General features: G+C 37.6%; 1 protein-coding gene across 1 annotated transcript; it reads right to left on the bottom strand.

Annotated features, from left to right (window-relative positions):
* Positions 1–251: 251 nt before the first annotated feature.
* On the bottom strand, positions 252–15478 carry LOC146383529 (phospholipid-transporting ATPase ID-like). The gene is made up of 28 exons (XM_084934826.1): positions 15266–15478; positions 13165–13249; positions 12883–12938; positions 12522–12635; positions 12266–12364; positions 12057–12118; positions 11876–11948; positions 11704–11774; positions 11512–11594; positions 9432–9590; positions 8574–8662; positions 8266–8459; positions 7981–8189; positions 7842–7885; positions 7588–7753; positions 7082–7270; positions 6709–6824; positions 6460–6624; positions 6129–6240; positions 5895–6000; positions 5414–5564; positions 4303–4486; positions 3985–4208; positions 3095–3178; positions 2130–2375; positions 1713–1851; positions 1322–1452; positions 252–1171 (listed from the first exon to the last, which is right to left on the bottom strand). The coding sequence occupies exons 2-28, from the start codon at positions 13217–13219 to the stop codon at positions 914–916; spliced, it is 3579 nt and encodes a 1192-aa protein (XP_084790952.1). The 5' UTR covers positions 13220–13249; positions 15266–15478; the 3' UTR covers positions 252–913.
* Between the last annotated feature and the right edge of the window lie 319 nt (positions 15479–15797).

The raw sequence follows: 15797 nt of genomic DNA, 5'->3' as shown, positions 1-15797 counted from the left end.
CAGGTGCTCCATCCACTGTTCACTAAAGGTTAATCAGAAATGATCTCAGTGTAAGATTGGCTCTCAAGCAGCCTTTGTTAAGAAAGGAAAACAGGTGGGAAAAGGCTAATCTATGCAAAACTACTCAACTTAGTAAGTGACAACAGGTCTTATGGATTAATTAATCCAAATTTAATCAGTATCAGTATCACTAAATGTCATCAATATGCACAGTGGAATCAGTAAAGAGGTCTACAGCCATCTGTAAAACACAGTAGATGCTCTGTGATGGTTTGGGGCTAGATTTTAACCAGTGCCAGTGGGAACCTTTGAGAATTGATGTAATTATGAACATAGAAAAGTATCGTCACATTTTGAGCCACCATTTCCAGTATGAAAATGATGTGAAACACACTGTCAGAGTATCAAAACAACAACAACAACAACAACAACAACAAAACCAATCATAGATTGGAGCACAGTCCTAGACAGTGTGAGATCATCTTGATGGAGAAGAAGAGCTTTGAATGTCCAGATTGGAGAACTATTCCTGAAGATGACTTAACTACAAGAAGGCTTGGTTAAGAGAGCTAAGGCAATGCTGAAGAATAAAGGTGGTCATACAGATATTGACTTTCAAGCTTGTTAGAAGTGTACAAACCCTTTGCTGTATAGAGTGTATTTCCATGTATTTGTGTTTAAGTTAAAAAAAAAAAACTGTTGCACCTAGTTCCCATTTTGAGGATTGATGCAAGATTTTTGCACAGTACTGTAAAACACCACAAATTTTTATACTGACTCAGTCAAGTGTAAAAGTTTGACCTAGAAAGCAGAATTTACCCTGTGTATCCTCTCATGACTGTTGATTCAGCTTCAGAATTATGAAATATATATATATATATATGAAAAGTTTCAGTCCCTGCAAACTTCCAGGCTATGGGCTCTGTGACTCTGACTCCTCAGTAATAGTGCAGTAGTGCTGTGGCTGATTTTGAACCATGGGAGAATCTGTGCGGTCAAACAGAGCTAGTCTTCTCATGTGTCCTTTCAGCAGGAATTTTTGAGACATTACCAGAGCACCATAGCCCTGAGAGTGTGAGAAAGCATAGCCTGACCGCCTGGTGACGCGCTTTTTCAGTGTGCGACGAGGAGCAGGTGCTGGCAATGCCTCTTTTCGCGCCTTAGCTCTCACCTAGAAAGAAACAAGTTAGATGACTTTAATATTTATTTAGTTTTTTGCACATTACATCAGTTCACATCCTTATTTACGGTCCACCAACTCCTACACATAAGATGCCTAAAAGACAAGATGGCTTTAATGTCTATCTAATATTTTTCTCACCTCGTCATTGATGGTAGGACGAAGCTGTATGAGAATGAAACGAAATGCTACCACAGGCAGGACACAGAGGAGCGAACTCAGGAATATGGTGAGCCATATGTTAGGCTGGTTCAAAGAGTTTCTTGCTGTGCCTGGAATCCAAACAACAACAAAACAACAAAATATTGGACCAGCAATTAAAAACAAAGTAAAAGAATTGTTGTAAGTTACAGCATTATAATGTGCATATGTAAGCGATAAACACTAAATCCACAAAAAAAATGGAATACGTGGAAACGCTGACCTATTTACACTGTATCAATCAGCCAAATGTTAAAATAACTTGATATGGTTTAATTTCTCAAAAATCAAGTGGACCACAGCAAGTAGCCTCCATGGCAGATCTACTTACCAGTGAAGGGAAAAGCAGACGTGAAGATCAAAAACATGCCGCTGCTGTACATGGTGAATGTGATGGCAAAGTAGACCGCAATACTTGCCCACACAAATAATTGGTTTATTGCTGTCCAGTAATAGGTGTCAAGAAACAGCTGAAAAAAATGATTGTTTTTAAATGTGTTCAGTGACTGAGATGAGTATAATTTTATACTGTGGTATGGGATACATACATATATAAATTAAAAAGGCAATTCCACAAATATATGTTTACACATTTAAAAAGCTGTTCACTGATTTGTAGTGCAAAATATTACAGAAACAGAGGACGAACAGTGTTGCGACGTCGCTGTCATTTTCTTTTATTCCAAGGCTAATATGTCATTGCCAAGCATGCTATAATGCTTCTGACAACAAGAGTTGTATTTCTTACCTGTGCAAACACCACAATAAGCAGGCAGGTCTGTGCCAGTAAAGCAAACGACTGATAGTCAGCAATGTCTTTTCCGTCATCTCTGACTGTGTCATGCATGGAAGCCCAGGGAATAAAGAAGAGGATCAAGGAACTGTAGCAGCTGTGCATCACACACCTCACAAAAGCTTTCTTATTGAAGTATTGGTTCTTCTGGCCTGGAGTGTAGAGCTGAGGGTGCTGTAAACTCCAGCGATCATTTACATCCTGCAGAAAACAGGGTTTAAAGAAAGAGATGAGAAAGCCTGGTTTATGCAGGCACTGGGATATGACATAAAAAAAAACTAAACATGGTGAAAAATTTTCTGCTGCATATGTCACACAGTGGAAATTTGTGTTTGTTTAATGGTTTATGTTGTTTTGATCAAAGTGTGTATTGGTGCATAGAGTACTGAGTTTATTTGAATGGTTTTATTCTGATATTTATATTGCATGTTTTAGTGTTGTTGCACAATATCCTTTTAATCCAGTGTGGACTAGGCGGACAATAGTAGGCACTTGTTGAAGTGTGGACGTGCCCTGAGGTGGGATATTAGCCACCAAACAAACTTGTTAGAGGAGAGGGTGAGCTCAGAGAGGAGGAAGGAAGAAACACATGCAAGCCAGCGCCTGCCTGATCGTGGGGTGCGACGGGTCATTAGCAACGGACCAGCCAGCGTAACACAGCGACCCAGTCCCAACAGCAAGAAGAACGATATTGGGAGGCGACGTGTGTAATCGATAGCAGGGCAGAGGTGCACCTCAGTGTGTGAGAAATGTTGAATTCTTTTTTTGGAATAGTGTATATTTATGAATAAATGGTGTATTTAAGACCTGCTTAGTCTCTGGGCCCTGAGCGCTGATTCACTTGCTCCCCTCGTCCTTGTATGTGAAAGAAATTTAAGGTGGGATATTTAGACTTACCAGTCTACGCTGGCTACACATACCTGTTCAAAGAGGCTCAAGCCGAGGACAGGAAGAGCTGTGTAAATTGTGTTGTAGAAGGTGATGAACCACTCGTCATACACAGTCTGTAGATAACCAGAATATTCATGATTGTAGCATTAAAGAAATTATATGAATTTACTTATATACATTTGTCCTGGAATTGTTGGTGAGGAACTGGTTTTCAGTGTGAGATAGAGATAAATCATTAAAAAAAGATCTCCCAGCACAAAAACTACAACAGTGTTTAGATAAATAATTAACACACCATGACTGACTACAGAGTTTTGCTTTTTGCTTGTGAAAAGTTTAGTTTCAGCTCTACGTTTATTTATCTAAAATTCTCTCTATTTCTTTGTTTTTGTGTTGTTTTGGGTAAGTTTATATTATATGCAAATGGAAAACTTCTAAGGCTGAAAAGAAAGCCAATGCAACAAAGGGCCAAAAACTGTAGATCCTTGAAGCTGGGTCAAAAAAGTAAATTCCCATAGTGTACCTTATTAAAATGCATTACAGCATGGTGTTTACAGCCTGCATCCTCCTTCATGGCAACCATTCAGGATAGCCTGAGTTGTGATAATAATCACCCATTTAAATTATAGTCGGATAAATGATTTGCTGTGTCTGTGCAATGCAGCTATACAGTCCATGAATGCAGCTTGCTAAACAAGATGCTAGCATAAACCGATAACTGAGCACTCTAACCTGTCCAAAACAGGGCTTCAGCAGCCAATCAGCAACTAACCGGTATATCCATGTTTTTCTGCAGTCTGGCTGTATGGTCTTTTTGTTATTTTGCTCATTTTTCTTCCTTACTATATTTCCTTCTGTTTTCTCAAACTGCATATAAACATTTACATTTCACTATACATTTACAATGCATATGTCTCACCTGTGCTGAGAAACCACAAAAGAAGGCATACCAGAAATGCATAAGGGTAAAAGTGAAGTTCTTGTAAAAGAAATATCCAAGGAACTTGCACATGCGGATGTAGGACCAGCGACCATGCACCAGCAGGAGGCGCTGAAGGTAACGGAACTGTGCAAAGGAAAAGTCGCTGGAGAGCACTGCCTGCATGCCTTCCTGTCCACTGATACCTACACCAATATGAGCAGCTGACACACAGAAAAGGAAGAAATAAAACGGCCAGGATCAATAACATTAGCTACATATTTCCCAGCTGATTAGTTGTAGTAAAAATACAGTTACCCTTTATCATGCTGACATCATTGGCTCCATCCCCAATAGCAAGAGTGACAGCCTGCTTGTATTTCTTGACCAGCTGAACCACTTGGGCCTTTTGCAAAGGAGTGACCCTGCAGCAAATCACTGTCTGACACATGCATGCTGTCCTCAGCAGCTCCAACCTCAAGTTCTTCTCCAGTGCAAAAGCCTGATGATGAAGGGAAGAAGGGGTTACAGTAGTCCAATGAGGTCATCTGCCAAGCCTCCCTGGCACAACCTTATCAACTCAAAATGGACACCAAAAAGAAAGTCTCTTAAGGCAGGTAAATTTTAATAATAATTGTAGTATAAAAATATTAAATTCCAAAGTGTATATGTTTAATGCTAGTTACATTTAAATTAAAATTCTGGAAATTTCTCATTTTAATCACTTAAAAAAAATTCTGTGAGTAGGTAGGTTTCAGATCTGGATGACTCGTTTTAATTACTTGCACACTTCAGAATTGGTACAGTTTACTGCATTCTTAAACTACTGGTCTCAGAGCACACACACACAAAACAGTGAATGTAACACGTTTGTCGTGCTGCGACTGGCTAAATCTGACTAAGGTTATACTACTGGCAAGCTGAAGTAACAAGTAGAAGTACCAGGATGAGGTAATTCTGAGCTTGTGTCATTCTAGCAGCAGCACCCTGTTTGTGGCTGACTATACAGAACTACCCCCGCCACAACTCAGCCAGTGTATCACAACCTGTTCAGGATCAGGAGCATAACCAGACAATTTCTTGGCCAGCATTTTGTCCTGATATGTCTCCTATTAAACTTGCCTCTAACATGCTATTGGATGTGTTTATCAGAGGCAGCCACAACCGATGATCGCTGCTCAGCTGCAGGCTGCACTCATCCAGGCATGGAGAGCAATTTCTCAACAGAATCAGATACTTGAGCGGTCCATGTGCAGACAGGTGGCAGCTTATATAACAACCAGAATAAGTCATACCTCAAATTAAGCACCTTCTATACACATATAAAATCTATTTCAAACATAACATTGGGTGATTAATACATGTATGGAAGCACAAGTGAGAAGGAAAAACACAAGAAACAATTCTTGTGGCTTCAGCAGCTTCTTACCAAACTGTGCCCATTTATAATTAGGCCATATTCTCCATCCACCTTCTCATCCTGCACAGTCTCCATTTTCTCAACCCAAAACAGGCCTCCGCGGGATGTAGTCACAGATGGCTCCTTTGCTGCTTCTGGACACATTTTCCTTCGAGCAGTCCTGAAAATATTTGGACAGAATAAACAATTTTAAATATATTTTAAAAAACCTTAAAGTCTTACAACTCTTAACCGATCTTCTTCTTTTTCTTCATTACTATTATTTTTATCCTAAGTCAGATTTTTATGTAACTTATTTTTTTTATGTTAGAATTAGCTTATGATAGTTAGTTAAAAAATAAGATGGTGACAGTTTCTATTATTTTATGGGCTGTTTATTTGAAAGCACAATAACAAAAAGCTTCAAATATGTGTCAGTTTGTTCCTAATTAAATAATGGTCATAACTTTCTTAGTTATTTTAAGTATGTTTAAATTTCTAATAGACTCACAGTAGCTCCTCTTTGACTCCTTCAGCAGTGTTTGCTGAAACAAAGAAGACATCCTTCATCTCCTCTCTTAGCATGTTACAGGAATAGCCAATGTTTTCTGCTGTCTCTGTTTCAAAAAAAAATCTCAGTCACTTTGGTGTAATACATGTTTCTAACTGTATATCATATGGCAGTATTATTTATCCATTTTGAAATGAGTGGTTTAAATAGATTACACAGTATGTTGACACTGACCTTGCTTATCTCCAGTTAACACCCAGATTTTGATGTCAGCTTTAGCCAGTTGCTCAATGGTCTGTGGCACACCGTCTTGCAACTTGTCCTCCACAGCTGTCGCTCCCAACAACTAAAGCCACAAATGTAGTTATCATTTAAACTGATGCTGCAGAAAGTAAAGCAATGAAGCCATCCTTTGCTTTTATTGCAAATGATAGTTAAAGAATGTGCATTTAACTGTAACTCTAGTGGAAAATCAAGTATCATTTCTGCCAAAGTACTCACAGGCAATCAACCAGCAAACTGTGGTCGGTCTATCTAGCAACATGGCAAGGGTTTTTGGACTAACCATCATATCTTTCTCTATCTCTTCATAAAGTTCATCAAGTTTTTCTTCACGTCCCTCCATGGCGATGCTGGCCTCATGGTGGCGCTGTGTCCAATCTTTCATGTAGCTCTCATCTAAATCCTTGTAGGCCAAAGCCAGTGTACGGAGGCCATCACCTGCATACTCCTATTTTTGTTTGATAAATGAAATTAATTAAAAATAATAATACTACTGGCTTCAAGCTGCTGGTATAAGCTTTGTATCGCTCACATTGAGATGATTTGTGGTCAGCTTCATCAGTTTGTTACAGGAGGGGTCCAATCTTTCCAAGATGATGGTGTCTGCACCTTTGCAGTATAGAGTCAACTTCCCCTCTGGGCCACGCACTGTAAATGACACGGAAAGTTACAATTATGTTATTCAGAAATGTACCACAGGTAGGTACCGAGCAGCTGGTCCTAGGTTATAAAATAAAAAGTTGAATGGAGAGACAATATTTTTAAATTATATTTTTAATTATAATATTATGTAAATAGATCTTTAATTGGAAAATTAATAAAATATTAAAGAAAATTAATAAATATCTTCTCTGTGATAAAAAGAAACTTTAGAAATTAAACATCTTGCTGCCCCTTTATCTCACCTATCACTGACATCCTCTTCCTCACATTATTAAAGTCCAGAACAGCCAGAAGTTCATAGATGACTTGTTTGCCCATCTCTACGACTGTGATGGTCTCTGGTGTGCGTGATCGGAACACAAATCCAAAGTTTCTTGCAGCAGTTACCAGAGCGCCTTCATCAGGTGACTGAGCCTGATAATTAAGCTCTCCTACAACATAAACATTATAAACGATATTAGTGTAGTGGTAAGTGAAAATGTGAAGATTGTGCATTTGAGGACTATAAAAGTCAATTTGTTTTTGTTTTTTTTATATGCCCTACACATATAATGGAGAACTTGTCCTTAAATATTAATAGTGGCGATTAAAAAAAAAAGAAAAACAGTCACTCTGTATTATTTAAGACTAGGTTCTATTAAAAAAAAACATATTCAATTATCAGGACATTTGCTGCAAAGCAGTTCTGCTATCAATGGCTTTTTAAGAGTTTTATTAAATAAAAGATGTCCTTTAGGGGACCCCTCACCCTCTTTCTTTTCCTCAGGCATGACAGTGTGACACAGGGATAACAAGCGAAAGAGCTCCTGAGTCTCAGAGTTTCCACTTCTCACCATCTCCACCAGACTGTGGTCATGAAAGCTGAACTTTGGATCAGCCAGATTGTTCCAGGAGAAGTCCACTCTCTCTGTCCTCTGCAAGAAAAGCCAAAACAACAAAGTTGGATCAATACTTTCTTTAAACAAAGTTCACAAACAGAGTAATCATCTGTTTTCCTCTCACCTCTGTAATTTCCACTCTTTGTCCAGAGAAATCATAGAGGTCCCCTTAATAGAAGATAAATATACCTTAAAAATCACTTTTTCAACCAATGCTTGTTTCCGTTTGGCTCACTAATTTTTACACAAGCAAAGCTGCTCACCGTAAGCTTTTCCATTAATGGAGCACTTGTTGAAAGTCATGATGTTCTGTGTCAGAGTGCCAGTCTTGTCACTGAAGATGTATTTAATCTGGCCTAGCTCCTCACTGAGTGTGGTGGTTCTTGCCTGAGCTGGAGTATCATTCTTAGGATAGTACATCTTCCTGTCCCAGTTTATGAAGAAGCTGTTTCCCAGACGAATGACTTCCATGCTAATATTGTAGCAAAAATTGGTCAGTTGGTCAAAACATGAAACAATTCTCAAGGTTTTTCTGTACTGAAACTTACCTGACGTAGAGAGAAATTGGTACCACTGTGTTAAGAACGATGACATAAGACCAGAAGGTGAGGAATGATGAGAGATGAGCATCAATGCCCGGTTCGCGAGGAAGAAACACAGTGAACAAAGAGCCCTCGCTTGCTTCCCAGAATGCATTTAAAATGGCCATAATAGCACACATAAATCCCAGGAAACCGAAGATCTGATAGAGTAAAGAGATCACAAATCTGCATGTGAGTAATTAATGTTTTTATGAACGTAATATATATTATGAGTCATCTTTAAAACAGTTAAAGGTACGTGTCTATAAACTCACACACAGTACAAGGATATTCATCAGGTGATCAATGCTGGTCCGTTTGAATACTGACTTTCCGCTGTTCTGCATCAGCTTAGTGTCAGGACCTGTAGAGGTTCATGTTGTCATGTTGAGACACACTGGTGACAATACTGGTGTGACAGTTACAGTTTTTAGAAGGTTTACAGACTGTTTAGTAGTAGGAGAAAGTAGTAAAAGAAATACAGGGATTTTTTTGCTTTTACACAACACACTGTAGTAGACTTTAGTACAAGGAAGAGACCCTCACCTCTATAATAGAAACTGTGAAACCTCTAACAAATGTGTGAATTTGGTTGAAGCTGATTCTCAGAAAGACTTTTTGTGAGTCCCATAATAGCCTGTACCTCAAAAAGAGATGTGCCAATAGATGTACTCCCAAATTATTTCTGGACAAAACAATAACTGAGATGGCAGTTAGTGCGACACATTAAAGCTAATTCTTCTATAGTCCGATTGGTTAGAAGGAAGATTCAGAGGTTAAATTCTTTCCAAATTAAATTCCTAATTTAGCTAATAAATTGTGCTAAAAAAAATTGTAACAATAACAGAAAATAGCATTTTATATACGTCCACTACAACTGGTTTTACAATGCAGGTGAATATAAATAGTTAGGCTATTTCACTTTCAAAAGCTGGACACTTTAACAAGTCTAATGTGTAACACGTGCACCCTTTGGATGCCCTCGCACACTTTACTCAAGAGGCCCATCCATCCTCTACTTTACTGTGTGTATTTACATTATTATCAGAGTAAATCATAAAGGTTAAATCCAAAAAGAATCTTGTCCATTGCAAACTGTACACAACTGCAGTACTAGTAGCCAGCTAGCATACCTCCAAAAATTACCAAACCGAAGCACCACTCAGTGTTCCTGAGAGTGCAGCCTCTGAGCAGCATTTTGTCATTGTCCAAAGCATAGATGTCATCGTTCACTGTCAGGGTCCCTTTGAACTTGTCCAGACGGTTGTTGGGAGGTTCACATCGCACTTCACCTGAGAAACAGAGGTGTCAGCAACTGATTTTGGATTAAAGTTCCCAGGTTTCAAGGGAATAAGCTCACATATAGCTCCACTTCCTTAAGCCTAGCTGTTTGCAGAAATTAAAAAAATACTCAAAATAAATACATTCACAGGATACAATTCAAATTCAATGTGTCAATCTTTTAAGTTCTCTAACATAATTTTTGGGTCATTTTGAATGTGATGGGAGCAACTTGCATGGGCCTCATAGGGCAGGAAAAAGTGTGACATACTAGCCAGGGCACCAATGGTGGGAAAGGCCCTTGCAAGCCTGGAATAAAATGTTTGCTTTAGTTTGAATTTCTTCCTTTTATTTCTGTTGTAATTCATTTGCCTGGTCAAAAAGATCCACCCCTTCTTCTTTACAGCACAGGTAATTATTAGTCTATGTACAGTAGGTTACTGTTAAAGGACATTGTGAGTGATAGCTTTCCTCATAAAAGTATATTTAGAGTATCAAGAAAGAAATAAAAGAATGAATAAGGAGAGTAGAGAAGTCAGCATTTATTAAAAAAAAAAGGTGAGCTGGTAAGCAAGATAAACTACACTCAAACTATTCCACTTTGAAGCCATGCAGTATGAGGTTTAGCATCCTGCTAAAATATGCAAAGCCTATCATTTGAAAAAGACACAATCTGGATGGGATGTTGTTTTAAAACCTGGTTATACCTTTTATCCTCAGTGGTGCCTTTCCTAATGTGCAGCTGCCAATTTCCCATTCACTAATGTACCTCTATACGACTTGATACAGTATGCAGTAATTGTATTTGCTGCTGAACAAGCACTCTCCTCTTTAATACAGAAGATGGGGCTTTATTTTACTTGAAATTTCAATTAAATTTGGCCACAGAAAAAGCAATTTCTGAAAATGTTCCTGAGCTTGTGCAGTAATTTCATTGACAGAACCATGCCTGATTTTAATGCAGTGCTACTAACATTAGTAAATATTCATGAAATTGTAAAAAGTCTCAATTTAAAAATTTGATCTGTTTTTATTCTGTCTCGCAGGTATTTCTGAGGTATGTTCTAAGTTTGTTATATGAGAGATCATAGTCATTGTTCTGTAAGTAATTGCATCTACGTGTCAGTAAATATGGTTTTTTCCTGATCTTCTCATGGCAAAGCCTGCTATCTAGTGGGTTAACATGGGAAGCACCATGTAAGAGCACAAGCGGGAGTTTTTCTCCCAGCGCTCGACAGGGAAGGTCCATTTCTCTGTCTCTGACAATTCCTGCATCTATTACTCTTGACAAGGCATAATGGGTAAGTGTGGTGAATTTGATTGATTGATCTCACTTATTAGTACCTTGTTCAGTGAAGGGATGACTTTCTTTTGTGTTTAAAAAGTTTGTTACATTACTAGTGTAAGCTAGCTGTTGGTGCTTTGTTTTGCCTGTTAGCATGAAACATACCAGCGTATGGTGTTAGCTGTATTTCTTGACATGCGATGCCAGCGTATTGTTGATGTTGAGATTGTGTAGTGGCTGTTTACTTATGACAACAATGTTGAATGTACCATTTGTGTATTTGTATGGAGACTAAATACACCGTACTCTATTTCTGTTATTACAGTTTTACAAAAGAATGAAAGAATTTACAAATGGCGCAAATCAGTAAAGCTCTGAAGAATGTGACACAGTCTCCTAAGTGTTCACTGAAGCCATTTAATGTTTAGCTTTCTGCATAAGTTGGATAGAGACATTCAGCTGAGGGCAGAAGAATTTTGTTGCATCATGTTAATGCATATCATTGTATTTTTTTGCACAGTGTCATCACTTTTTTGAAATTGGGATTTTATAGACATAGCCTCAAAAACATTATTTACAGGAATGTACTGAAAAAATTTCATTCAAGACGATTTTTTTCTGTTGTTTCTGTTTCTGTATCTTCTCACCATTAAAGGCAGCCAATGCCTCGATGTTGTCTCCCAACTCTCCGGTTGCAGTCAGAGCCTGTTTTACCTTCAGATTGGTTTCTCTGGGGGAGACCAAGATGACATGAAAAAGGTAAGGGAAATGTAAGGCATTGTTAGAAATTAGCCATTATGCTAACATACACAGGTTTTTGCACAGTACTCCACACTCACCCATCTAATTCAGCTGTTTCCACATAAACTAAATTGAGGGGCTCACTGCTAGACAGCAACAGAAGGTCTGCCTAAGAAATGAAAGCAATAAGTATGGTCCAGTAGATTGAAGCTTTTGAATTTAATTGCTTTCACTTTCTTCAAATCTTTACTATAGCCTCCCAAAACTTACTGTGACAAACTCATTATTCTCCAGTTTGACTATGTCCCCGACCTGAACATTCATCCATTTTTCATTTTTTAGTCTGTCGGGAAAAGGAATAAAGACATAAAACACAGAAATGAATCCAAACACTGCATAATTCTTCACACAAAAGTTGTTCTTTTTTTCATTTGGGTTTCCAAAGACTTACTGGCCATCCATGAGGACGTCCACCTTTCGGTTATTCACTTGTCTGTCACATTTGTGTCTGTTCTGCTCAGTTGATACAAGAGAAAACATTGTTTGCTTACAAATCAGATTTTAGTTCCTTATTTTTTCTTTTCCCTAATATTGAGTGAGATTCTTTTTTAGTTAAATACGATTTCAATTCTGTTTCCAATTTTTATAATTTCTGCTTACTATGTCATCATTGGCATCCTTGACTGCCGATATAGACAGCACAAAAACCAAAGGGACGGCTGTGGTGAACCACGACAAAGAGGAGATTTGTGGGATTAACTGTGGACACACACACACACACACACACATACACTATTTTAGTACAACGATCATTTAGCTTGATCATCTGCAAGCTAAATAAACTTAAATTGCATTACGTATGGACATTTTACTGATAATGTTTGCACAATATGCAGAGATGGTTCTGTAGAGATACCTGAAGGATAAGAAGGAAGAGGAAGTAGGCATTAGCGAGTCTTCTGAACTGCTCAAATAAATTAAGCGGCAGGAAGGTGAAGATGTTGTATTTGGAGGTCCTGATGGCATTGTTCTAAAGTAGAGGAAATTTCCAGAAATTAGTCTCTGAGATGTATGTAATTTTCAAAACCAAATAACCAAAAAAATTTAAAAAAAAAAACCCTCAAAGACACATTTGTGATTGACAGCATTTAAGTATGTCTGTAAATGTTGCAGTGAAGTAGCAATCTGTGCTTTCGATCTCAGTACGACTTTCAAACAGTCTCTTATATCCATGGTATTTAATGAATATTCATAATAAGATTTGTTTTTATACTTACAGCATAGCCATGAGATAAATTGAAAGATCTGTCATTAGCTCTTAAACGTCTCTCCTCTGTGAAAATAAAACATGGAGGGCGAGAGTTTACAATAAGTTAAAGGAGCTCTAAGAAAAAAAAAATCTACTCTGAAAAAAATGTTTACTCCAATTCATACTTAAAACTTAAATTTACAAAAGTTTCAAAACCCAGTAGTCCAGGAATATTTTCAAACAAGAAAACCCTGATAAACATAACAGTTATTCAGCGCATAGCAGAAATTCTGCATGCATCAGAGCTTACCTTCGCTTTTCCCTTTTCCACGTACCCGGTTAAAGCGTGACACTACAGATCCCATCTTTATCTCAGTATTTCCATGTTTTACAACCTAGGGAAAGCATGCATGTGTTTTTATGACAGTTCCTTTGTGGCTTACATATATTGAAAAAGCAAGTGAAAGGAGAAACTGTTGCAAAAGCAAGAGGGAATCAGTTAATATATGGAAGGTCATGTTTGAGTAGAATTGTGATTCACTGTAAAAAAAAAAGTGTATATATATATATATATATATATATATATATATATATATATATATATATGTGTGTGTGTGTGTGTGTGTGTGTGTGTGTAAATATTTAATGATTAATAGGATTTAAGGATTAATAGAAAAAAGTACAAGTGGTCAACATGTAGGCAACACTTGGTATAACAGGTGTTAGACAACCTTAAAAGCTCTGACAGCATCTTAAAAAAGCTTAAAGTTTTACATGCAATCTGTTCAATTCATTATTTTTGTTGTTGTTGATATATTGAGTGAATATAGCCACTGACTGATGACAGACACTATTCTTTCACCAAAACAGTGCCAATGATGGTAGTAAACAACTACTATCATCTACATACTATATCTATATTTATTACTACTAAATAGAACTATATAGATATAGGGTAAATAGATTTGAAAATGAGACAGAGTAAATACAAAATGCAATTTTTAAAATGATGACCCTTCCCAGAAGTGGCCATCCTAGCAAAATTCCTTAGAGATTGCATGAAGCCACAGACAAATCCAGAATAATACATTTAAGAACTGCAGGCCTGACTTGCTTCAGTTAAGGTCAATGTTCAAGATTCAACAATAAGAGACTGGACAAAAATGGCGTCTATGGTAGAGCTCCAAGGTTAAAAACATTGCCGACCAAAAACACTTGTCCCAGACTTGTCCCAAACCTGCCAAAAACATCTTGACAATCTTCAAGACTTTTGGGAAAACATTTAGTGGACTTACTTGAAAAATATATCCTGTTACATCTGGCATAAAACTAATAAAGCATTCCATAAAAAGAACATCACACCAACAGTCACATATTGCTGTGTTAGTAGCATGATGGTCTGTGGCTGCTTTTGCTGTTATCTAGGCTGTTGAACCTGGACAACTTGCTGTAACAGATGGAAGTATTAATTCTGCATTCTACTAGAAAAAAATGTTAATGAGGGAGAATATAGCCATAAGTTTGTGCCATGAAGTTCAAGCACACTCAAAAACACCAGCATGACATTCATGCTCAAAAACCCTCCAATATGTATGAATTAAAACAATTCTGTAAAGAAGAGTGAGCCAAAATTCCTCCCCAGCCACGTGAAAGACTCATTCTCAGATATTACAAATACTTGATTGCAGTTCTTGCTGACAAGGGTGGCACAACCTGGTGTTATGATTAGGGGGCAATTACTTTTGCAACATAGGCTAGCTTACCTTAATAAATAAAATCATAATTTAAAACCTCCATTTGCATTCTCAGTTATCCTAGTCTAACATAAAAAAAATATTCTGTGACAAATGTGCAAAAAAAAAGAAATTAAGAAGGAGGCAAATACATTTCACTGCACTGTACACCCACTCTCCAGACTTTATTTGTGTTATTAAGCTATAAAGACATAAAACCACTCCTGTTTTAACCGTTTGTGCCAGTCAATCAGGTTTGTTCATCACCCTTAAGTCTCCATTATAACATACAAGTACTGTTTGTATTTTTCATCATGTTTTCTTTTTGCAAAGTAAAGTTCTGAATAGAAAAAGTGAGAATAGGAAATGTTGACCGTAAAATCAATAGCAATTTAACAGTAATGAAGTGAGTCTGAGGTTAGACACTAACCTCTAATGCTACCTAAAACATTTATGGAATCTTCAAGCATAAAAAGAAGCCAACAAACTTTGTTAAGTTTCATTTAATATTTCTTCACTCACAATAATATTAAATCAGTCCAAACTATTGTGAATCTGACCTGGAAATCTAGGTCAGACTTCAAGGGTTCAAATTGTGAGCTTGTTTGTGATCATTATTAATGACATTCAGGATATCAAACACACTTCCACGGTCTGAAGTGAAAATCAGCCACATACCTCAACAAAATTATGATTTCCTCTGTCCTCAAAGTCCTGCTCACACACAAGCACAGGCTGGAAAAAAAAAGAGGTTTTTAAGATTTTAAAGTTTCCTTTTATTTCCGCCTTTGACAAAGTTAACCCACGCTAGGTACCAATCCAGTTACCAAGTGGTGGGAGAGGTGCCTACAGTAGAGATTTCAGGTTCATCCAGGAAGAACTGGGCTGGGATGCCCCTCCACCTAGCAACTCAGGGCTTGTTTGAACAGTGCAGTGATCTTTGGACCTCGATGGCGACTCAGTGTAGGATGTAGGTGCGGTAAAACAGCAATAACTGGGAAGAAATTCAGCCAATCAGAGGTAGCAGTATGGTTGCGACCTGGGCGGTCAGGTATGTAACACACCCCGTGCCAGATGCGCATGCTCAAATTGAGCAGTTGACTTAAATTCAGGTCACGTTTTAACTCATTCATAAGCATGAAAAAATCATGTATCGTTATACTGATTGTGACCAAATATGGAGCTTGCTGACATTTAACAGTCTGATCTC

This window comes from Perissodus microlepis, chromosome 7 (assembly GCF_051167445.1).
Source record: "Perissodus microlepis isolate ML-2025 ecotype Zambia chromosome 7, ASM5116744v1, whole genome shotgun sequence".
In the NCBI taxonomy this organism is placed as follows: domain Eukaryota; kingdom Metazoa; phylum Chordata; class Actinopteri; order Cichliformes; family Cichlidae; genus Perissodus; species Perissodus microlepis.
Note: the sequence above shows the minus strand (reverse complement) of the source record. Positions and strands in the feature narration are given on the sequence as shown.

Excerpts from the sequence above, each read along its gene's own strand:
- LOC146383529 (XM_084934826.1), bottom strand. The coding sequence starts at position 13,219 with ATGGGATCTGTAGTGTCACGCTTTAACCGGGTACGTGGAAAAGGGAAA. Across the intron at positions 12,365-12,521 it reads TCTTCCTTCTTATCCTTCAG|TTAATCCCACAAATCTCCTC; the intron begins GTATCTCTACAG and ends GTGTGTCCACAG. Across the intron at positions 3,179-3,984 it reads TTTGTGGTTTCTCAGCACAG|ACTGTGTATGACGAGTGGTT; the intron begins GTGAGACATATG and ends GGTTATCTACAG.